At 37.8% G+C, this 24,440-nt stretch overlaps 1 protein-coding gene across 7 annotated transcripts in view; it reads right to left on the bottom strand.

The window, feature by feature from the left end:
• Positions 1–24,440, bottom strand: part of FANCC (FA complementation group C) — a 315,224-nt gene that overhangs the window by 82,479 nt on the left and 208,305 nt on the right. For all 7 annotated transcript variants that reach the window (XM_070459513.1, XM_070459507.1, XM_070459508.1 and 4 more), the window contains 2 exons: positions 16,265–16,378; positions 15,300–15,364 (listed from right to left, as the gene is read on the bottom strand). In XM_070459513.1, coding sequence (XP_070315614.1) covers positions 15,300–15,364; positions 16,265–16,378 — 179 coding nt within the window. The remainder of the gene's footprint in view (positions 1–15,299; positions 15,365–16,264; positions 16,379–24,440) is intronic.

Here is a 24,440-nt window from a genome sequence, read left to right as displayed (position 1 = left end):
TACTAACAAGTACTCTGCTGGGAGGGATTGGGGGCAGGAGGAGAAAGGGACGACAGAGGATGAGATGGCTGGATGGCATCACCGACTTGATGGGCATGAGTTTGAGTAAACTCCAGGAGTTGGTGATGGACAGGGAGGCCTGGCGTGCTGCGATTCATGGGGTCGCAAAGAGTCGGACATGAGCGACTGGACTGAACTGAACTGAACAAGTACTACTATCTGGTTGGCTGCCATCTACCCTCCTATTTCTTGAATCCACCCTAAAAAAAATGCTCTTACAAGCTTTTCGGGATGTGACATTTACCTTAAAAATATGCCACTATCTACCATTTTAAGCCTTTCTCATAATTTGTGGGTCATCAGAAGCCCCCTCTTGTTCTCATGGTATTATGTATTTAATTGTTAAAATTACAGAAGTTGGGAGTATAAAGTAAATGCTAGGGCATTCAGGTGCTTAGTTCATCACTTGATTTCATTTTTTTTTTCCATTTATTTTTATTAGTTGGAGGCTAATTACTTTACATCATTACAGTAGTTTTTGTTATACATTGAAATGAATTAGCCATGGATTTACATGTATTCCCCATCCCAGTCCCCCCTCCCACCTCCCTCTCCACCCGATCCTTCTGGGTCTTCCCAGTGCACCAGGCCCTAGCACTTGTCTCATGTACCCAACCTGGGCTGGTTATCTGTTTCACCCTAGATAATATACATGTTTCAATGCTGTTCTCTTGAAACATCCCACCCTCGCCTTCTCCCAGAGTCCACAAGTCTGTTCTATACATCTGAGATTTTCATGTTAATCTTCTGGCTAAACTGTGAGAGTTCCTACTCGTCATAGGTTATGCACATTAATCTTCAGGATTTTTCCAAGTTTTCTATATTAGAGGTACTCAAAGTACAGGTCTAGAAATCATCAGCAGCAGCATCCCTAGAAGTGAGGCCAAGGAATCTGTTTACATTTTTCCAGGGTAATCTTCTGCACACTAAAGTTTGAGAAATACTGCTCTACTCTTTAATAGAAGTCCCTAGAATTAGATATCAATCTCTAGCAATAATCTGAATACTTTAAGGAAATATGATATAATTGCATGTAAGGTTTACATTATTAATTTATTATAAATTATTAGTTTAGCTGTATTATTTACTTGAAAACAGCAAAATTCTCATAGAGACAATTTTTTGTCTAACTACACAATGATGAAAAAAAAAGTCAACAAAAGAGTCTGAAATGCAGTACTTGGGTGCAATCTCAAAAATGACAGAAGGATCTCAGTTTGTTTCCAAGGCAAACAATTCAACATCATAGTAGTCCAATTCTATGCCCCGACCACTGATACTGAAGAAGCTGAAGTTCACTGGTTCTGTAAACCTAAAAGGTCTGGCTCTAACACCAAAAAAAGATGCCCTTTTCATCATAGGGGATTGGAATGCAAAAGTCAAGAGATACTGGGAATAACAGACAAGTTTGACCTTGGAGTACAAAATGAAGCAGGGCAAAGGCTAACAGTTTTATCAAGAGAACACGCTGGTCATAGTAAGCACCCTTTTCCAACAACCCAAGAGATGACTCCACACCCGGATGTCACTAGATGGTCAATACTGAAATCAGATTGATTATGTCCTTTGCAGCCAAAGATGAAGAAGCTCTATACAGTCAGCAAAAACAAGACCTGGAGCTCACTGTGGCTCAGATCATGAGCTCCTTATTGTAAGATTCAGACTGAAATTGAAAAAAGTAGGGAAAACCACTAGGCCATTCATGTATGACCTAAAATCAAATCCATTATGATTAACAGTGGAGGTGATGCACAGATTCGAGAGATTAGACTCGGTAGACAGAGTGCCTGAAGAACTTTTGATGGAGGTTTGTAACACTGTGCAAGGGGTGGTGACCAAAATATCCCAAAGATAAAGAAATGTAAGAAGACAAAATGGTTGTCTTAGGAGACTTTGCAAACAGCTGAGGAAAGAATAGAAGTGAAAGGCAAGGGAAAAGGGGAAAGATATATCCGACTGAATGCAGAGGTCTAAAGAACAGCAAGGGGAGATAAGAAGGCCTTCTTAAATAAACAATGCAAAGAAATAGAGGGAAACAATAGAATGAGAATGATTAGACATCTCTTCAAGAATACTGGGAGATATCAAAGGAATATTTCATGCAAGGATGGGTTCAATAAAGGACAGAAACAGTAAGGACCTAATAGATGCAAAATTGATGAAGAAGAGGTGGTAAGAATATACAGAAGAACTGTGCAAAATGATCTTAATGACCTAGATAACCACAATGGTGTGGTCACTCACCTATAGCCAGACATCCTGGTGTGTGAAGTCAAGAGGGTCTTAAGAAGCATTACCACAAACAAAGCTAGTGGAAGCGATGGAATTCCAGCTGAGCTACTTAAAATCATAAAAGATGATGCTGTTAATGTGCTGAACTAGATAATGTCAGCAAATTTGGAAAACTCAGGAATGGCAACAGGACTGGAAAAGGCCAATATTCACTCCAATCCCAAAAAGGCAATGCCAAAGAATGTTCAAACTACTGTACAATTTTGCTCATTTCACAACACAGAGTACTAACCATTATACAATCATGGCCAATTGCTCATTTCACATGCAAACAAGGTTATGCTCAAAATCCTTCAAGCCAGGCTTCAGCAGTACATGATCAAAAACTTCCAGATATACAAGCTTGGTTTCAAAGAGGCAGAAGAACAAGAGATCAAATTGTCAACATTTGCTGGATCATGGAGAAAGCAAGGGAGTTCCAGAAAAACACCCACTTCTGCTTCATTGACTACACTAAAGCCTTTAACTGTGTGAATCACAACAAACTGTGGAAAATCCTTAAAGAAATGGAAATACCAGACCACCCTACTTTACCTCCTGAGAAACCTATATGCAAGTCAAGAAGCAACATTTAGAACTAGACATGGAAAAACAGACTAGTTCAAAATTGGAAAGTATGAGAAGATTACATACTGTCACCTTGCTTATTTAACTTCTATGCAGAATACGTCATGCAAAATACCAGGCTGGATGAATCACAAACTGGAATCAAGATTGCCAAGAGAATTATCAACAACCTCAGATATGCAGATGACACTACGCTAATGGCAGAAAGTAAAGAGGAACTAAAGAGCCTCTTGATGAGGGTGAAAGAGGAGAGTGAAAAAGCTGGCTTAAAACTCAACATTCAAAAAACTAAGATCATGGCATCCACTCCCATCACTTCATGGCAAATGGACTGGGGAAAAGTGGAAACAATGACAGATTTTCTTGGGCTCTAAAATCACTGCAGATGGTGACTGTAGCCATGAAATTAAAAGGCACTTGTTCCTTGGAAGAAAAACTATGATTAACCTAGACAGTGTATTAAAAAGCAGAGACATCACATTGCCAACAAAGGTCCATTTAGTCAAAGCTATGGTTTTTCCAGGAGTCATATACAGATGTGAGAGTTAGATTATAAAGAAGGCTGAGCACTGAAGAATCGATGCTTTCAAACTGTGCTGGAGAAGACTCTTGAGATTGCAAGGAGATCAAACCAGTTAAATCCTTAAGGAAATCAATCCTGAATATTCATTGGAAGGACTGATGCTAAAGCTGAAGCTCCAATACTTTGGTCACCTGATTCAAAGTGCTGACTCACTGGAAAAGACCCCAATGCTGTGAAAAATTGAAGAGAATAGGAGAAAGGGGCAGCAGATGATGAGATAGCATCACTGACTCAATGGAAATGAATTTGAGCAAACTCCAGGAGATAGCAGAGGATAGAGGAGTCTGGCATGCTGCAGTCCATGGAGTTGCCAACAGTCAGAGATGATTTTCCAACTGAACAATAATAACACAATGATATCGTCTCATTGTGAACAGTTTCTCTTTTCCCCTTAAATATTCACCCATTCTAAAACTCACTTCTTGTTCTTTACCATTTTTCTAAATGGCTGAGGTCTCTTAACAGCATTTATCTTCCACAGAACTCTATCATCTTTCTCTAACTCACCATCCAGGTTGTTTTAGACCTAAAATTAATTCGTGTGTTTTTGAGTCTATAATCTAAGTTGTTAACAAAAAGACATATTTACCTTGAGTTGTAAATACCTTAAATTCTTGGAATATATGAGCTTACTGAGTGAGATAAGAGAAGAGAAAGCTGTTGTGTTTGTGTGTGATGTAGGCTGCTTTTTTTGTGTGTATATTTTGCACAGCATCTAGCAGAATATTTTTCACAGAATAAAGGCTCTATGAAAGTTTGAGAAATTGCAAAATATGCCTGAGCATTACATGCACTCATAATAAATCCAGAATTCTGAAATGCAGGAGTAGTACATGATGATCTTGTCTCTATAGCCCTGACCAATCAGTTCTCTTCTCTGAAAGACCTATAAGTACAACTTTTCTCTCATTATCTTAAAAAAAAAAAAAAAAAAAAAGGAGAGTCAGAGACTATGACTGGTCACTGAGTGGGTAAAAAAGATGACCTCAGCATCAAGGGCATTTATCAAGAACTGACACTTACAGGCTGCAGATTATATCTCTTAATTAGGCTGGAAAAAGTCCAAGATAATTTTCCTGAAAAATTCTAACATCTCAGATAAACTGAGGTAGCTCTTGATTCTACCAAAATGCAGACAGACCAAATGATAATCTTCCAAAGTGCTCACAGCCTTCTTTTACTGGAGTGTGGAGATTTAACTTCAACCAGACTTATGCAGTATTTTCCAGGCTGGATTATATTAAGCATTAGGTCTTGACTGATTGCCAGAGCAGCACTTCCAAATGATTTTTGCACAAGAATTCAACTGCAGAAGAGTCAATGGTAACCATACACTGCTAGAGATATCCTTCCCATGTGGCTGTACTGTACTTTCCAAACCATCTGCAGCAGACCACAGAAATACAAGCTAAACTGATGATGCTCAGAAAGTCCAGAATGTTGCTCCTTCTAGACAGTTTATAGCAAAGAACAAGAGAGATTTTAAACATTCTGTCATTAGATTGTTGACTTTAGTTGGTGGCAAGTGAAACTCTATTTAAAGCACTATGACAAGATCGTTTATCAGACCTCTAAAAATAATGCAAAAGGAAATTCCAAATAGGTTTTCCTATTTTTTTCCTTTTGTTCCACTGACAATTTATGCACTGAAGTTATTAATTTCTATATTTTCTATAGTCTTTAGAATTGTTTTGAAATGAACTTTAAACATTCAAGTGGCAAGAAGAAAGTATAGAAACCCTCTATAAAAAAACAAACCCCAGAAAAAAGCAGTATAGCACTGTTTATAAGGGATATAAGTCTTTTGGTTGCTTTAACATTTGGAGCCATATTAGCAGAAGGAAAGTAATGATAAAACTCAAGTTTCATAAATAATAAGAGTGAATATCTGGATTCAAATGTACCAGAAAGTAGTTTGCCCACAATGCTGTATTCAAATTCAAATTTTTTTATTTTTAAATCTTAAAAATACACAGATAACTTCAGACATATAGTAGTAAAAACTTACATATTATTATGATACATATTTTAATTGCTATAAATAACTTATGACAGTAACAACTATAATGGCTCCAGCATGTTTGGTAGCTCTCTCAAATATCATGATGCCATTCCACGACCTGATTTCACAAAATCAGTTTCTACTTAAGACAAGAGAACATACTGGCTGAATTCACTACAGAATTGTAGACTTAAGAGTTCTGAGTCTCACACAAGCTTTCAGGGACCCAGGTTCTTTTCTGGTGGTAGAACCAAACTTCCTAGTTTTAGGTCTTAAAAGCAGGATTTTCAAAACTCATAAAGAGACTCAAAAAGTGTGTTGGGTATAAAATTCCTTTTTAAATTCAGCTTTCTGGTAAGAATAACTGAACCTAACCCAAGAGACAGAATCTCTCTAAAATTTCAATACTTTCAGAAAAATATCCACAAGAAATTTCTGTTCAAGTCTAGAATTCTTTCTAAAAAGGAAAAAAAAAACCCTCATAGAAAATATCATTCTAGACAGCAAATAAGGAATGTATCAGATGTGTCAGTGTCTAGGGGACATTCTGTTAGCACAGGCAGTGTCTCTTTAATTTTTTTAAAGAGTTTGAGAAAGATTAGTATTAATTCTTTTAAAAATATTTAGTAGCATTCTCCAGTGAAGTTATCTGGTCCAAGACTTCTCTTTTTTGGGGAGGATTTTGATTACTGATTCTATCTCCTTACTAGTATAGATTTATCCAGATTTTTAAATTTATAATTCAGTATGTCAATAAAAAATTATCTATTTCCTTTAGGTTATTCAATTTGTTGGTATATGATCCTTACAATTTTTATGGCATAAGTTGTAACATCTCCTCTTTCATTTCTGGTATTTATTATTTGAATATTCTGTTTTTGTCAGTCTAGCTAAGGGGTTGTCAATTTTGTTGATCTTTGAAAAAACCAAACCTTTTTACTGTTGCTTTTCTATTCTCTAGTTTATCTCTATTATAATCTTTATTTTTTTCATTCTTTCTGAATCCTTGGGTTTAGTACATTCTTTTACTAGGTCCTTGAGGTATAAAGTTAGATTACTGATTTGAGGTATCTCTTCTTTTTCAACAAAGGCATTTATCAGTATATACATCCCTCTTAGTACTGCTTTTCCTGCATCTTATAATTTTTGGTATACTGTGTTTTTGTTTTCATTTGTTTCAAGATATTCTCCAATTTCCCTTGTGATGTCTTCTCTGATATATTAATTGTTCAACAGTATATTGTTTAATTTGCACATATTTGTGAATTTCCCAATTTTCCTATTATTGATTTTTAGTTTTATACTGTCATGGTTAGAAAAGATATTTGGTATGATTTCAATCTTAAATTAGTTAGAACTTGTTTTGTGGCCTGATAAATGATCTATCCTGGAGAATTTCTGTGTGTGCTTGAGAAGAATGTACATTCTGCTATTATAAAATGTTCTAACTATAACTATGAGGTCCTATTCATCTTTGATGTTTTTCAAATCCTCTGTTTCTTTATTGACCTTTGGTCTGGTTGATCTATACATTACTGAAAATGGGGCATTGAAATTTCCTATTATTATTCCTGTGCTACTTTCCAGTTTTCCCTTCAATCAATATTTGCTTCATATATTTTGGTGCTCTACTGTTAGGTGCATATATATTTAAAAATGCTTTATCTTCTGAGAGAACTGATCCCCTCTACCATTATATAATGTCCTTTGTTTCTTGAAACAGTTTTTGACTTTGTCTAATAAAAGTATGGCCACCCCTGCCCTCTTGTGGCTACCATTTGCATGGAATATCTTTTCTCACCCTTTCACTTTCAGCTTTTATATATATCCTTACATCTAAAATGAGTTTCCTATAGACAGCATATAGTTGGCCTTATTTTTTTAGCCAGTTAAGTCACTCTATGTTTTTTGATTGGAGAATTTAATGCATTTAGATTTAAAGTAATTACAGTAAGTCCCCCTACATATGAACTTTCAAGTTGTGAATATTTGAAGATATGAATGTGCGTTCACATATTTAATCATGTTAGTTCACATGTCTGGCATAAAGTGTCACGTTCATGCATCCTTTACAAGGGGTTGTGCTTGCGTACTTTGCTTAGAGTGCCATTGCTGTGCAACACGAGGAGCTTACTAACGAAGACCAGATGGAACTGGAGGACCGGAGAAAGGATGAAGAAAGACAAAATGAAGAAATAACTGAAGAACCAAAGAGATTCATGACACAAAATGGCAAGGGGATCTTCTTTATCTGAGGAGGCACTGTTAGCTTTTAAGGCACAGGACCCAGATGTACAATGGAACATGATGGCTACAGCAGTCGACCAGAATGCAGCCCAGTGTATTCTATGTTATTCTGTGTCATCTGGGATGAGAAAAAAAGAGCTGCTACCTAGACATCATTGGATCATTTTTTCAACAGGGTAGATAGAATTGAATCCAGCAAGGAACCAGAAGCTGTGCCATCAGTGTCTGGCATGCGTGAAATGGCAGCTTGCCCTCCATCTCCTACTGCTGATGATCTTTTACCTCTAGCATCTCCCAGCCTCCTCTCCCTCATCCAGTCAGTAACTTCTCGCCTGTTTACTCAATGCCAACCCCTGGACACCAGCTGTGGTACTGTACTACTGTACTTTTCAAGGTACTCTAAGATTAAAAATGTTTCCTTTATATTTTGTGTTTGTTTTTTATGTATTACTTGTATGAAACATATTATAAACCTATTATAGTGTTAGTTGGCTAACTAAGCTAACTCTCTTGGCCTTAGGAACAAACTGGATTTATGAACACACTCTCAGAACAGAACTCGTTCACAAGTAGGGGGCTTACTGTAGAGAAGGACTTACTAGGTCGTTTCACCATTTTCTGTCTGTCTTGTGGTTATTCTGTCCCTCTTCTTCCCACTTGCTGCCTTCCTTTGTATAGTTGAAAAAAAAATTTTTGGTAGGGATATGCTTTGATTCCCTTCTCATTTTCCCTTATGCAACTTCTATAGGTGTTCTCTGTGTTGTTACCATGGGGATAACATTAACTATCTTATGGTTAGAGCAATTTATTTTATTTTTTTATCATTTTAACTTTTCTTAAATTGGGATATAGCTGATGTATAGTATCATATAAGTTTCAGGTGAACACGATTTTTAAAAGTTATACTCCATTTATAGTTATTGTAAAATATTGGCTATATTCCCTGTGTTGAATAATATATCCTTACAGCTTTTTAAACTTTTATTTTTAAATAGAGGATAACTGCTTTACAATGTTGGGTTGGTTTCTGTCATACAACAGTGTGAATCAGCCATAAGTATACACATATCCTCTAGCTCCCACCCCCATCCTACCCCTCTACGTTGTAGCTCATTTATTTTACACATAATAGCTGCTGCTGCTGCTAAGTCGCTTCAGTCGTGTCCGACTCTGTGCGACCCCATAGACGGCAGCCCACCAGGCTCCCCTGTCCTTGGGATTCTCCAGGCAAGGACACTGGAGTGGGTTGCCATTTCCTTCTCCAATGCAGGAAAGTGAAAAGTGAAACTGAAGTCGCTCAGTCGTGTCCGACTCTTGCGACCTCATGGACTGCAGCCCACCAGGCTCCTCTGTCCATGGGATTTTCCAGGCAAGAGAACTGGAGTGGGGTGTCATTGCCTTCTCCGATACATAACAGCTAGTACCTCTTAATCCCTACCCTTAGCTTGTCTCTCCCCGTCTTCCTTCTCCTCACTAGTAACTACTAGTTTGTTCTCTACATCTGTGAGTCTGTTTCCTTTTTGTTATACCTACTAGTTTGTCTTATTATTTAGATTCCACATATAAGTGACATCATACAAGTATTTGTATTTCTCTGTCTGACTTATTTCACTTAGCACAATACCCTCCAGGTCCATTCATATTGTTGTAAGTGGCAAAACTTTGCTTTTTTTTTGTGGCTGAGTAGTATTCCAGTGTGCGTGTGTGTGTGTGTGTGTGTGCATACTATTTTAAACTGAAAACTTCAGTTGTAGGAAAAAAAATGTTTACTTCTTTGTATCTCCTCACTGTGCTTTATGTTTTTGATGTCATAAGTTACATCTTGCAATATTTTTATCCATTAACATGGTTTTACAGTTACCATTTTTTAATGATTTTTATATTTTAAGTTTAATTATGTGCTACCATTACAGTATTACATGATTTTGTATTTGTTTATATATTTACTTTACCAGAGAATTTTATATGTTGGGATGCTCTGTATTGCTGTCTAGAGTTCTTTTGTTTTCAACTTGAAAAACTCCCTTTAACAATTCTTATAGGAAGTTTGGTGGTGATGAACTCCTTCAGCTTCTGTTCATCTGGGAAGGTCTTAATTTCTCCTTCATGCCAAGGACAGTTGGCAGAATTTAATCATCTCAGTTGGTAGGTTTTTACTTTTAGCACTTTGAATATATCTTCCCACTCCCTTCTGGACTTAATGTTTCTACAGAATAATGTACTAATAAACCCTATGTGAGTTTCCTTGAATGTGATGAGTTGTTTTTTCTTGCTGTTGTCAATATTCTCTTTCTTCGGCTTTTTTGCCCCTCCAACCTCCTGTCTTTGACTTTTGACAGTTTGATTATAACATTTCTCGGATGGGCCTTTTCAGTTCATCCTAGGTCAAGGTCTTTAATTTGGATGTCCAATTCCTTCCTCAGATTTGATAAGTTCTTTGCTTTTTTCTTTCTTCTTCTGGCACTCTCACAATGTGTATAACTGGTTCACTTCATGGAGTCCCATTATTTCTTAGGCTTAACTTTTCTGTATTCATTTTTCTTTACATTTTCCTAATTTAATAATTTCAAAAAACATGTCTTCCAGTAGCTTGATCAAGTCTAACTGTTGAACCATTTTAGTGAATTTCTCAATTCAATCACTGTATTCTTCAGCTGCAGAATATCTGGTTGTTCTTCAATAACTTCTGTTCTCTTTGCTGACAGTCCCATTTTGTTCATGCATCATTTTTTGGATTTTGTTTAGTTGTTTATCTGTATTCTATTGCAGTGTGTTGAAGATTTTTTAGAATGATCATTTTGAATAATCAGCTAATTTGTAGACTTCCATTTCTTTAAGGTAGGTTTGTAGAGATTCCTTTTATTCCTTTGATTGGGCCATGTTTTCCTGTATCTTCGTGTCCCTTATTATTTTTTTGTTGTGCTTTTTGAATTTGAAGAGTCTCCTCTCCTGGTCTTTATGGACTGGTTCTGTACAGGGGAAGATTTTTAATCAATCTGTCTAGGGAACCTGGGGGGGCCTTCAAGCATTTTCTGGGGATGCATCTTCTCTCTGTGCACGTAATTTCCCAATTAGAGAGCGCTGACAGTTTCTTTTTCAAGGGTTTCTTATCTCTTTCTCCCTCTAGTGTTCATCTGTGGTACCACAGGCTCTCTGATAGGACAAGCCACGAAACTCTTGCTCTCCGCAGCCCCTCAGGCATCCAAAGGATGCTCCTTCACTTCCTGCCTCAAGTCAGGGGACACAGAAACTCATCTCTAAGGTAGCCCCTTTAAAAGCTGAAACATTGTATGTACGTTCTACTCTTCTCCCTAGCCCCCACCCTAAAAGAGAAGTTGTGAGCGGGGTGCTTCGTCCTCATCACGCTAACCTGAGCCAGCCTCTGTCTGTGCACGGCCAGTTCTCTGTTGGTACAAGAAGCAGCGGAGCACTCTTAACTCTCCCCGGTCTCCAGCCATTAAAAGTACGCTGATTCCCTGTCAGTGGTCAGAGTTAGGAAAGGCAGATGGCAGGTCCTCAGGCAGTCCCCCGAAGTTAGAATACTGGACACATGCCATTCTTGCTTTCCCAAGAGAGAAGCTTCAAGCTAGATTTTTCCTTCCAATGCCCCCAAGCCTGAAAAGCTTAGCAGAGGGGCTACTGTGGTTGATACGAAATGGCTTTCTTACATGTTTCAATATGGCTAGGCTTGGTTTTGAGCTTGCCAGGGGTACTTCATAAGTGATTTCTGAATTTCTTATAAAGGCTCTTTGGATCATACACTACTATTAAGTTAGTGCTTCTGTGGGGGAACAAGACTAGTGCTTCCTATCCTGCTATCTTGCTGACATCACTCCTTAAGAATTTTTTAAATGTTTATTATTTATTCAGTTTTCTTCCTTCAGTAATGACCCGTTTATATAGCTTGTCCATTTCCATACGGGAGTGGTTGTCTTATGATTGATTTGCAGGAAGCATTTCTATAGTTTGCACACTAATCCTTTGTTTTATAAACTGCAAATATCTTCTAAATCTGGCTGTTCTTTTCTATTCATTTAATAGTTCTTGTTATTGCTTTTATTTATTCTTACTGAATTTTAAGAAATCATCAACTTAACTATGATGGGAGTTTGGTGCAGGGTGTAAATACACATTGCATCCTACTGACTTTTTAAATCCCCTTCAGTAATTTTTAATTCTATTACTTCAAAGATCCATTATTCAACATTCACCTGAAGGCTAAATCAAAGTCTTTACCTGATGTATAAATGATGGTAAGTGCTTTCCACACACCCTATGGGCACTTCATCTTATTTTTTAAGGTGTACTTTACCACAAAAGTACCTGTTTGAAATGTAGAATTCAAAAGATTTTTAACAAATTATTGACTTGGATAACCCCACCATCATCATCCACTTTTAGGACATTTCCATCACCTCAAGATCTTTTGTGCTCATCTGCAGGAAATCCCTCTACCTACCTCTGGTACCAGGCAACAAATAATCTATTTTCTGTCTCTGTAGTATGATTTATCTATTCTAGACATTCTACAAATATGGAACCATACAGTATGTAGCCTTTCATGACTGGCTTAAGCATAATGCCTTGTTTTTAATAATTTAAATTATTTATTTATGGCTGCACTGGGTTTTCATTGATGCACGCGGGCTTTCTCTAGTTGCGGATAGTGGGGGCTACTCTTCATTGTGGGCCCCAGGGCACACAGATTTCAGCAGTTGTGGCACACAGGCTTAGTTCCTCCAAAGCATGTGGAATCTTCCTGGACCAGGGGTCGAACCCATGTCCTCTGCATTGGCAGGCGGATTCTTATCCACTGCACCACCTGGGAAGTCCAAGCATGTTTTTAATGTTAACACATACTGTAACATGAATCAGAAGACTGTTCCTTTTTCACAGAGGAATAGCATTCTATTGTATGGACAAAGCATATTTTATCCATCCATTAATTGATAGATATTTGGGTTGCTCCTGCTTTTGGTCTATTATGAATAATGCCAGTATGAACATTCACATACAAGCATTTGTGTGCTTATTAGTCATTTGTATATGTATATATATTTTCAGTGACATACATTCCCATCTTTTACCAATTTTTTTTCCATTTATTTTTATTAGTTGGAGACTAATTACTTTACAGTATTGTAGTGGTTTTTGTCATACATTGACATGAATCAGCCATGAATTTACATGTATTCCCCATCCCGATCCCCCCTCCCACCTCCCTCTCCACCCAATTCCTCTGGGTCTTCCCAGTGCACCAGGTCTGAGCACTTGTCTCATGCATCCAGCCTGGGCTGGTGATCTGTTTCACCCTAGATAATATACATGTTTCGATGCTGTTCTCTTGAAACATCCCACCCTCGCCTTCTCCCACGGAGTCCACAAGTCTGTTCTATACATCTGTGTCTCTTTTTCTGTTTTGCATATAGGGTTATCGTTACCATCTTTCTAAATTCCATATATATGCGTTAGTATACTGTATTGGTCTTTATCTTTCTGGCTTACTTCACTCTATATGATGGGCTCCAGTTTCATCCATCTCATTAGAACTGATTCAAATGAATTCTTTTTAATGGCTGAGTAATATTCCATGGTGTATATGTACCACAGCTTCCTTATTCATTCGTCTGCTGATGGGCATCTAGGTTGCTTCCATGTCCTGGCTATTATAAACAGTGCTGCGATGAACATTGGGGTGCACATGTCTCTTTCAGATCTGGTTTCCTCGGTGTGTATGCCCAGAAGTGGGATTGCTGGGTCATATGGCAGTTCTATTTCCAGTTTTTTAAGGAATCTCCACACTGTTCTCCATAGCAGCTGTACTAGTTTGCATTCCCACCAACAGTGTAAGAGGGTTCCCTTTTCTCCACACCCTCTCCAGCATTTATTGCTTGTAGACTTTTGGATAGCAGCCATCCTGACTGGCGCTTTTACCAATTTTTTAACTGAGTTATCTGTCTTCCTATTACTGACTTCTTCGTATATTCTGAGCTCTTTATCAGACGTATGATTTGAAAATACTTTCTCAGAATCTATGGCTTGTCTTTGCATTTTTTTCAACAATGGTAACAGATAATTTTTACTTTGTTTGTGTATTCACTTGAAGGTGGTACTCTGGATTGTTTCTGTTTTTGAACCACTACAAATAAAGCAGCCATGAATATTGATATAGAGATATTTGTGAATACCTACATTTTTCTTTGTCATTACTTAATACTTGAGTGGAACTGTTGGGTTCAATGGTAAGTGTATGTTTAACTTTATACTAAACCACCACACTGGTTACCAAAGTAGTTATAGTAATTGCTAGGCCTTTATGGAAATTCTATGCTTAACCTTCCGAGGAGCTGCCATACTGTTTTCCTCTAGGGCTTTACCACTTATGTTCTCATCGGCATTGTGTAAGGGTTCTGCTTTCTCCACATCCTTGCCAAAATGTCGTTTTCCATTCTGTTTGTTGTTTTTTAAATTATAGCCATTCTACTTAGGTGTGTTGAAGTATCCCACTGTGACTTTAATTTGCATTTACATAATAATTAGTAATTTTAAGCCTCATTTTATATGCTTATTGGACAGTTATACATCTTTGGAGAAATACCTAATAAAGTCTCTTACCCATTTTTGAATTGAGTTTTTGTTGTTGATTTTAGAAGTTTTTTTTCTACAGTCAGGATATTAATCCTTTATCAGATATACTATTCCCAACTGAATGATATATCTCACTTACCAGGTGTTGTATTAATTGTAATGAAATCCAGTTTATCTACTTCTGCTTCACTTCTTATGGCTTCAGTGTCATATTCAAAAAAATCCCTGACAAATCTAATGTCATGAAGATTTTCTCCAGTGTTTTCATCTAAGACTTTTATATTTTACTTTAAGGGGTTAAATACAAAGGGTTCCTAAAGGTTGAGGGCAAACACCATTTCAGACAGAGCTTTAACTGTCAACAGCTTTATAAAAAAAAAAAGTCACAAATTTCTTTAGTCCCAGATTATCCTAATGATTTGTTAAAAATAAAAATGCTCACCAATAAAAACAACTTTGAATTCTTACATTTAGTGAAGAAATATTTTGTAATATGATTAATTGTATTTTAATTTGTCTGAATCGATTTGATTTGTTTAGTCTAGATTTTGGTATATTATGTTTCTTAAAATAGGTTATTTGTGCCCACCAAATATCTGCTGCCTTGTAAATAATTTTGCTTCTGTAACTGTGTGTGTGAATGATACAGCCTCACACTAGCCATGCATTCTTTCTTTTGTGTTGTATACTGCATATGTGGGTATCAGTTTTACTCAATTGGTACCCAAAAGACATTGTTTGATCTACTTAACGACCTGAGAGTTGAGAGAATAGTGATTAAAAAAAGAAAATTTGTAAAAATTGCCAATTTGCCATGTATCCCCCTGAAAATAATCTCTCTACATAGAATATAACCATAATTATGAACATGCATTTCCTAAGAATTATAAAACTTTTCTTTCATAACCAAACTGATACATTTTGAAACTTGAGAAGGGGGATGTTTAGTTTAACACCTACCGTCTTTGACTGTTAAATCCATTAAGATGATTCTCCCGGAGTTCAGACACTAATGATAAAACCATCTGTAAAACAAATCAGTTGCAGGTTAACTCATGCTGCAAACAGGATTACATCAGTTCTCTGTTTCCTGGTGTGAGTGATATTTCCGTTGAGATTCCCCACTCTCTTCCCCCAACAATCCTCCCCTTGCTTTACTTTTTCAAAATAAAAAGAAAGCAGTGCCAAATCACATTTACTAATAATCTGGATTTTATGTTTAATGTCTGTTACTCTGTATTCCTAAATATTTAAGCAAATGAATACTAGACAAGTCATTAATTTCCCCCAAATTAAAACCAAACCTATTAAAAACCATGTTAGAATTAGTTTACTTTTTTCTTTCTTAACTTGTTAATTTTTAAAAATGCTGTTCATGTATACAGCTTCCAAAAGACTAGAACAATATTCAAACATTAAAAATCTCAAACATTTTTTAGAAGAGCTATGCTAAGACCATAAATTGTTCCTTGAATTTAGCTAAAATTTAAGGCAGAAGAAATCACAGCTTTAATACTAAGATGTAAATATATAGAAGGTTGTTATTTATTGAATATTTTGCCTTAACATAAAATTCCCATCAGGTTATTTTTAAATATGAAATTTGTCCAACAGTAAAAGACTATGTTTATAGTGGTTAAGGAAGTCTCTTCTCCCAGAAATCTTTGAGAGAATAAATGAGATGTGTTAAGGGACAGAGAGGTTGGTTGATTTAGAATAACCTCTCCTGGTTTCCTTCTTCTTCTCATAATCTCTCATCTCACATTTTTTCCTTACATGGCCATAAGTCCACCCAAGGTAAGAAGAGATAAACACAGAAAAGTTAAACATCTCTCCTGGAGGAGTGAAATATTTCCATTTACCTTTTTTGCAGATGGTACATTAAGCAATGAAAATTTCAATAGTAATAAATTAAAAATACTCACATTTTTAAGTAAACCAGGATAGTAGTCTGTGGGTGCATACCCAAGAACTTGATTAAAAAGATCAACTTCTTTTATATCAAATCTGAATGTGGAAACTATATGAGATAACAACCTCTAAAAAACATAAACAGAAAGAGATAAAGGTTTTAAAAGTGAAATAAGTGCCTATTATATATAATGCCAAGAAGCTGGGTCATTTGTAAATGGGGTGGTCTCAATGAAATGAATAATCTTAATTTTTCCAAATACCCAGTTCACTTTGATTCAGATATAAAGAGGAAATGAGTTAGTGATAAAATTATTACATTAAGTAAATTAAAAAAACATTAATAGTGAAATATGTATAACTAATGAACAAGGCTTTAACTACACTAAAAATGTGATCTTTACTGTTTTTAAACTCAGTAAAACATTCTTATCAGAGTAGAGATGATTACTTAATACCTGACAAGGACCACATCACAAATCACTAGGGAAAGGAAAGATTATGCAATAAATGGTACTAGGAAAACTACTTGAAAAAAATTATATTCTCACTTTATGTTACTTATCAAAATATACTTGAATTTACTGTAAATTAAAGAGATCAATGTAAAACTGAAATAAAATAATAAGCAAGAAGAAAATACAAGTACTTTTCACATGTCTGAATGGGGAAGAACTTTATAAACTCAAAGTCAAGGGAGCAAATCAACAGTTGTTCTAAACTACAACAAAACAGCTCCCCCTCAAAAAAAACCACCCTGCGTGTTTCCCAGTGAACATGCACAAACTAAGAACATTAACAACAAATGATACTGCGTATGTAATCAAATTTGGACTTCCCAGGTGGCACTAGTGGTAAAGAACCCACCTGCCAACACAGGAGATGTGACAGACATGGGTTCAATCCCTGGGTGAGGAAGATTCCCTGGAGGAGAGCATGTCAACCCACTCCAGTATTCTTGCCTGGAGAATCCCATGGACAGAGTAGCCTAGAAGGCTACAGCGTCGGACATGACTGAAGCAACTATACACACTAAAACAGAATCAAATTTAGTGTTCAGTTCAGTTCAGTTCAGTCACTCAGTCGTGTCTGACTCTTTGCAACCCCATGAACCACAGCACGCCAGGCCTCCCTGTCCATCACCAACTGACGGAGTCCACCCACACCCATGTCCATTGAGTCGGTGATGCCATCCAACCATCTCATCCTCTGTCGTCCCCTTCTCCTCCTGCCCTCAATCTTTCCCAGCATCAGGGTCTTTTCCAGTGAGTCAGCTCTTTGCATCAGGTGGCCAAAGTATTGGAGTTTCAGCTTCAACATCAGTCCTTTCAATGAATATTCAGGACTGATCTCCTTTAGGATGGACTGGTTGGATCTCTTTGCAGTCCAAGGGACTCTCAAGAGTCTTCCCCAACACCACAGTTCAAAAGCATCAATTATTCAGTGCTCAGCTTTCTTTATATAGTCCAACTCTCACATCCATACTTGACTATGGAAAAACCATAGCCTTGGCTAGATGGACCTTACAAAATACCATATGAAAATATTAAGAGCATAAAAAAGGCATAGGAACAGATAATTCCTAAGACAAAACACTAATACCCAAGAAACACATGGATAAATGTTTAGCCTCATAATCAAAAAGGGGAAATTTATACATCAACAAACCATTTTCCACTAAATGAATTAAAGTTTTTACAGACATGGATACCTAAGGCTAATCTGGGTTCTCTGAAACAGGTGTTTGGTGTGAGCTATTGGTAAAATTCAAATGGAATCACACATCAGTGCTACTGTAAATCAGACAAAGGCACCCACAGAGGGTGAGTGACTATAACACAGCCCATAACCCACCCCTAAGCTTCGACTGACAGGGCTATGTTTGCCTAGACATCTGTAACATGTAGACATGTTATAAGTGGTAACATTCAACACCTTATAGGTTGGTTACTTTATAGAAAACAACTTGAGAATGTATATTAAAAATTTTAAAAGCATTCATGGCTTTTAATGTATCTGGCATACATTTAAGGAAATAAATCCAAATATGACAATGTGGATTATGTGCAAAGATGTTCACCACAGTGTTATTTCTTATAGCAAAAAAATGTCTAACAGGAGGGAATTATTAATCTGTGATACCCTCAATACTGTGGCTCATTGTAAGCCATTAAATGCTTATAAAGAACTTATGACAGCATTTTAAATGGTTATAATATTAAATGAAGAAAGGAAGATGCAAAATTGTATATATAGAAATGAACTCATCAATATAAAAGCAATCCAGACATAGGAATAAAAAAAATAATGAAAGAAAATATCACCAAACGTTAAGTCTCTGGGATGGCACTATTATGGGTTTATTATTTTTCTTCTTTCTGCTTCACCAGTTAACACAAGGGCACGTATCACTAACTCATCATGTCAATTCTATCACAAACTATTTTACATATTCAAAAAGATACAAAATAACACAACAACTCCTCCACCATGGAACTTAATAAAGCATCAGAAACACCAAGGAAGGCCTCTGTGCCACCTCTCTTCCCCATCCCAGTTCCTCCCTGGAACTCAACCCTAGGCTGGAGCGCACCCTTTTATGTGGATCATGGTACTTTCTTCCTGTGAGCTCTGACTTGCTCCGTTTCCTCAAAACAGAACTCCAGGCAGTAAGTTCATCTGTATCATTTCTTTTTAGATTACATATAAGGGATATCAAACAGTATTTCTCCTTCTATGACTTACTTCACTCAGTTTGACACTCTCTGGGTCTGTCCATGTTGCTGCAAATGAACTTACTTACAAAACGGAAACAGACTCACAGACTTAGGAGAGTGAATTTATAGTTCTTCGGGGAAAGGGATAGTCTGGGAGTCTGGGATGAACATGTACATACTGCATGTATGGATACAATGGATAACCAACAAGGACCTACTGTATAGCACAGGGAACTCTGCTCCATGTTATGTGGCAGCCTGGATGGGAGGGGGGTTTGGGGGAGAATGGATACATGAATATGTATACCTGAAATTATTACAGCATTGTTAATTGGCTATACCCCAATACAAAATAAAAAGTTCAAAGAAGAAAAAAAGAACTCCAGACAACACTACTAAGTAAATATAGGTTGAAACCTGCTCAAAGAGCTCAGCTGGTAAAGAACCCGCCTGTAACACGGGAGCCCTGGGTTCGATCCCGGGGTTGGGAAGATCCCCTGGAGAAGGGAAAGGCTACCCACTCCAGTATTCTGGCCTGGAGAATTCCGTGGACTGTATAGGTTATGGGGTCACAAAGAGTCGGACATGACTGAGCGACTTTCTCTCTCTGCTGTTCCTATCTGAAAGCCAACCTATTGTTTTCAAATTAGAAGAGTTCATAGCAAGCTAACAAAGTAACTTTGAAATACTACTACTTAGTAGAAGATATTAATGATTAAAAAAAAAGATTCAGCCACATGCATAATGTGACACACAAAAAAATGAAACCACTGCGGAGGGAGAAAAACAGGAAATTTACAGAGTTAAAGTGAACTTTTTAATAAGGCATAAGACAATGAAAAGGTTCCTTCTAGAGTGAAGAAAAGTCTGGATGGAAGCTACTTGCCAAGTATTGGCCTTTTTTTCCTTTCAGTTCAAAGCTATCCTTTATAAACATAGCAAGCAAACAGGAGCTGACAACAGCCCTAGGAGAATTCACCTCTCAGTTATTTTCAAACACTAAGTGCATTCTGGGTGAGATCAAGCAGTTGTGGTTAGGTTGGCAGAGCCAGGGGAGGTAAATTACAGTCAGTGTCCCGTTCTTCGAAGGGAGGTGTTTACCGGTGGAGTCTCAGTTAACCACAGCAGGGGGCACACACGGTGCCTTCAGCAGGTGGGGCCTGACTCCCTGTGGGGAGTGCAGTGTAGGTGCTCTGGCGAAGGAAAAGTCCAGCCAGGCTTGCCCCTAACCACATGCTGCACCCATGTGGAGGTGCCCACAGCAGACCAGGCAGGGGGAGAGGGAAACTCGGTTTCCTTATTAGGAAACTCGGCTGCAAAAGGCTCGGAATCAGGAGCAGGCTGTGTTTCTCACACAGGAGATCAGTTTGATGCTAGATGGACGGAGAACAGCACTGGAAGTGCTTAACTTTCTGTTACCAGACTGCGGCATTCTATTTAGCAAACATTTAAAGCATTTATATGCTGCAAGCTGTCCCAACAATTTAGAGAGCAACTCATTTAATCCCCACAGCCTATGGAGTAAGTGTTATTACTGAAAGTGTTACCGATGAGGAAACTGAGACACACTGAAAGAAACATGCCCAAGACTGGTTATCTACTTTAAGGTAAAACCTTATAAGGAATCTCCCTCTATGGGTTCTCCTTGAAGCAGCTGGAATAGTTAAACAATGCAAATCTGATTGGATTCCCTGGTGGCTCAGTGGTAAAGAATCCACCTGCCAATGCAGGAGAGATGCAGGAGATGTGGATTTGATCCCTGGGTCCGGAAGATCCCCTGGAGGAGGAAATGACAACATACTCCAGTATTCTTGCCTGGAAAAATCCCATGGACAGAGGAACCTGGAGGGTTACAGTCCATGGGGTTGCAAAAGAGTCAGACATGACTTAGTGAACTAAACAACAACACTCAGCTTGGTGGTAGTTTAGTCCCTTAGTGGGGTCCGACTCTCTGCAACACCATGAACTGTAGCCTGCCAGGCTCCTCTGTCCATGCAATTTCCCAGGCAAGAATACTGGAGTGGGTTGCCATTTCCCAGGAATCGAACTTGAGTCTCCAGCATTCCAGGTAGATTCTTTACCGACTGAATCACCAGGGAAGTCAACATTCAGCTTAAGGCTCCCAATAACTCTTAGGGTGAAGATCAAACCTCTCCCTAAAAGATGAAACATTGCCCACTGGTTTTGCAGCCCCCATCTGGGACTGATTTTGCCTCCTTAGCTTGTCTGGGAACCTGAAGGCTCTTTAGTCCCTTAAGGCTTTGGTATGTTCTAGTCCCTCTGACAGGAGGGCTCTTCTAGCCCAATTACCTGCTTAAGTGTTTCTTCTTGAGGGTTTCTAGCAATAATAACAAACAAAGTTTTTTTGAGTGCTTACAATATATAAAGCGCTGGGCTATGCTCTCTAAGTATGGCATCTCACTTAAAATCCCATAAATTCAGTTTTTAACAAAACTCAAATAAGCAAAATTTCAATTAAGCCTAAGGTCATGGCACCCTGTCCTATCACTTCATGGCAAATAGACAGGGAAACAATGGAAACAGTGACAGACCTTATTTTCCTGGGCTCCAAAATCACTGCAGACAGTGACTGCAGCCATGAAATGAAAAGACGCTTACTCCTTGGAAGAAAAGCTGTGACCAACCTAGACAGCATATTAAAAAGCAGAGACATCACTTTGCTGACAAAGGTCCATATAGTCAAAACTATGGTTTTTCCAGTAGTCATGTACGGATGTGAAAGTTGGACCATAAAGAAAGCTGAGCACCAAAGAATTGATGCTTCTGAACTGTGGGGTTGGAGAAGACTCTTGAGAGTCCCTTGGACTGCAAGGAGTTCCAATCAGTCCGTCCTAAAGGAAATCAGTCCTGAATATTCATTGGAAGGACTGATGTTGAAGCTGAAAAACTCCAATATTTTGGCCACCTGATGGGAACAGTGACTCATTTAAAAACACTCTGATGCTGGGAAAGATTGAAGGCAGTAGGAGAAGGGAATGACAGAGGATGAGACGGTTGGATGCCATCACTGACTCAATGCACATGAGTTTGAGTAAGGTCTGGGAGATGGTGAAGGACAAAGAAGCCTGGTGTGCTTCAGGGTCCCTAAGAATTGGACAGGACTGAGCGACTGAACAAGAAACTGGTGGCTACCATCATAATTCACATGGCTGACTCTTAAAAAGTAAAGCATGAAGTACTACAGACCCAGTTGGGATAGAAAGTAACATAGTGCATATACAATGGAAGAAAACCAGTTTCAAGGCAGCAACAGTTACGGGTCAGCTAAGACTGCGGGTCTTAAGGAAAACTATGTAAAGGCTTTCCCCTTTAATCCCAGCTGCCCAGAGGGACTTACATGCTGGCTGTTGGACCAGTGCATGGAGGCTAGCTCCCCAAAACTGCACGAGTTTACTCTGGTGACTGAGCCAATGAAAGTTAAAAAAAAATCTAGGACATTCAATATTCAGAGGGTGCAATCAGGTACTGTAAATAATTACCAAGCAGTGTTTAAAACAGCCATAAATAGTTTCCTAGATAGTACTCACAACAACTGCATTATACAAGCTGACTGTAACACGGTCTTGGAAACACAAAAATAACTTAATTGGCAGATCTGTCCTGGCCTAAATTCCCAAAATGATATGGTTAGAAACTGATCTTTTAAAAATTAATTGTTATAAAGATTAGCTTCCCCCACTACCTCCTGCTTTTTTTTTTTTTTTTTAAATAATAAGAAAAACAACCCTATACTCAGTGTTGGCAAGGATATGGTGAGAGGGGGCACTCCACTGCTGTTGGGAGCAGAAATTTGTAAAGCTTTCCTGGGAAGTCACTTGATGATATGTAACCAAAGCATTAAAATTCATATCCCTCTACCCTCTATCCCTCTATATTCTTGATTTCCAAGAATATATCCTAAGGAAAAGTTCAGGTTCATGGCAGTATTACTTTTTACAGTGAAAAGCTAGAAGCGACCAAAGTACCCAACAGCACTGTACTGGTTGAAATGCATCATGGTTTATCCAACAGCACGAATCACGCTGTAAAAAAAGACATTTAACGACATAGAAAAGACACCGTGACATTAATTTTTAAAGCAAGATGTAAAAACTATATATTAAATGTGGTGCTAATTTTATATGCAAAAAATACTAGGAAGAAACATGACAGTTATTACCATAACATTATTTCAGGGAGTGATTTAAAATTTCTTCTTTATACTACCTGTATTTGCAAAGTTTCTACACTTACCATATCATACTTTTTATCATTAACTTATGTCTGTTTTTTGTCTTTTTCTTTTTCATAATTCCCTAATGCAAATTGTTATGAAGGGACACAAGAGTTTTATTCTTGGATGAAACAAGCCTAAGTCCCAGAAACAACATACTGCGGCCTGACTGTGTTTCCATAACTTATAAAAAGACACCTGAAAGTTTGGACTTCCAAATTTCTCTTTTAAAGTAAACTTAAAAAATTGATGAACCACTGCTCTTCCTTTTCCGGTAAGCGGCCTGAGCTGACCTTTAAAAATGGTGCGCTATTCACTCGACCCAGAAAACCCCACAAAATCATGCAAATCAAGAGGTTCAAATCTTCGTGTTCACTTTAAGAACACTCGTGAGACTGCCCAGGCCATAAAGGGCATGCATATCCGAAAAGCCACCAAGTATCTGAAGGATGTCACTTTAAAGAAGCAACGTGTGCCATTCCGTCGTTACAACGGTGGATTCGGGAGGTGTGCACAGCCAAACAGTGGGGCTGGACGCAGGGTTGGTGGCCCAAAAAGAGTGCTGAATTTTTACTACACATGCTCAAAAATGCAGAGAGTAATGCTGAACTTAAGGGCTTAGATCTAGATTCTCTGGCCATTGAGCACATCCAAGTGAACAAAGCCCCCAAGATGCGGCGCAGGACTTACAGAGCTCACGGTCGGATCAACCCCTACATGAGCTGTCCCTGCCACATTGAGATGATCCCTACTGAAAAAGAACAGATTGTTCCTAAACCAGAAGAGGAGGTTGCACAGAAGAAAAAGATATTCCAGAAGAAACTGAAGAAACAAAAACTTATGGCCCGGGAATAAATGCTGCAGAAAATAAATGCAAATAAAAGTAAAAAAAAAATAATAAAGTAAACTTAAAAAAATGATAAGCACTTCTCATTGCTAAGAACAATTTTTCTTACTGCCACCTAGTGGTAAGTATTCTAAAGCCAAAACCATATGATTCCATAGGCATTGGCCCTTGGACAAAAATTAATTCCTATAGTCATACAAGTAATTGACTCATTTTAAAATGCTGAAAAAACTCAGAAATCTTCTACTCCAACTGCTTATTTTACTGATAGGAACTGGGCTCCTAAATACATAAATCATTATCAATAAAAACATGTGCATGTAGATTGAATATTTTTTTTGGAAAAAAATGCCAATTTGAAAGGCACAAAGAAAAAGTGCAAATACATCATC

This window comes from Odocoileus virginianus, chromosome 31, assembly GCF_023699985.2.
Source record: "Odocoileus virginianus isolate 20LAN1187 ecotype Illinois chromosome 31, Ovbor_1.2, whole genome shotgun sequence".
In the NCBI taxonomy this organism is placed as follows: Eukaryota; Metazoa; Chordata; class Mammalia; order Artiodactyla; family Cervidae; genus Odocoileus; species Odocoileus virginianus.
This window is presented reverse-complemented; position numbering and strand designations above follow the sequence as displayed.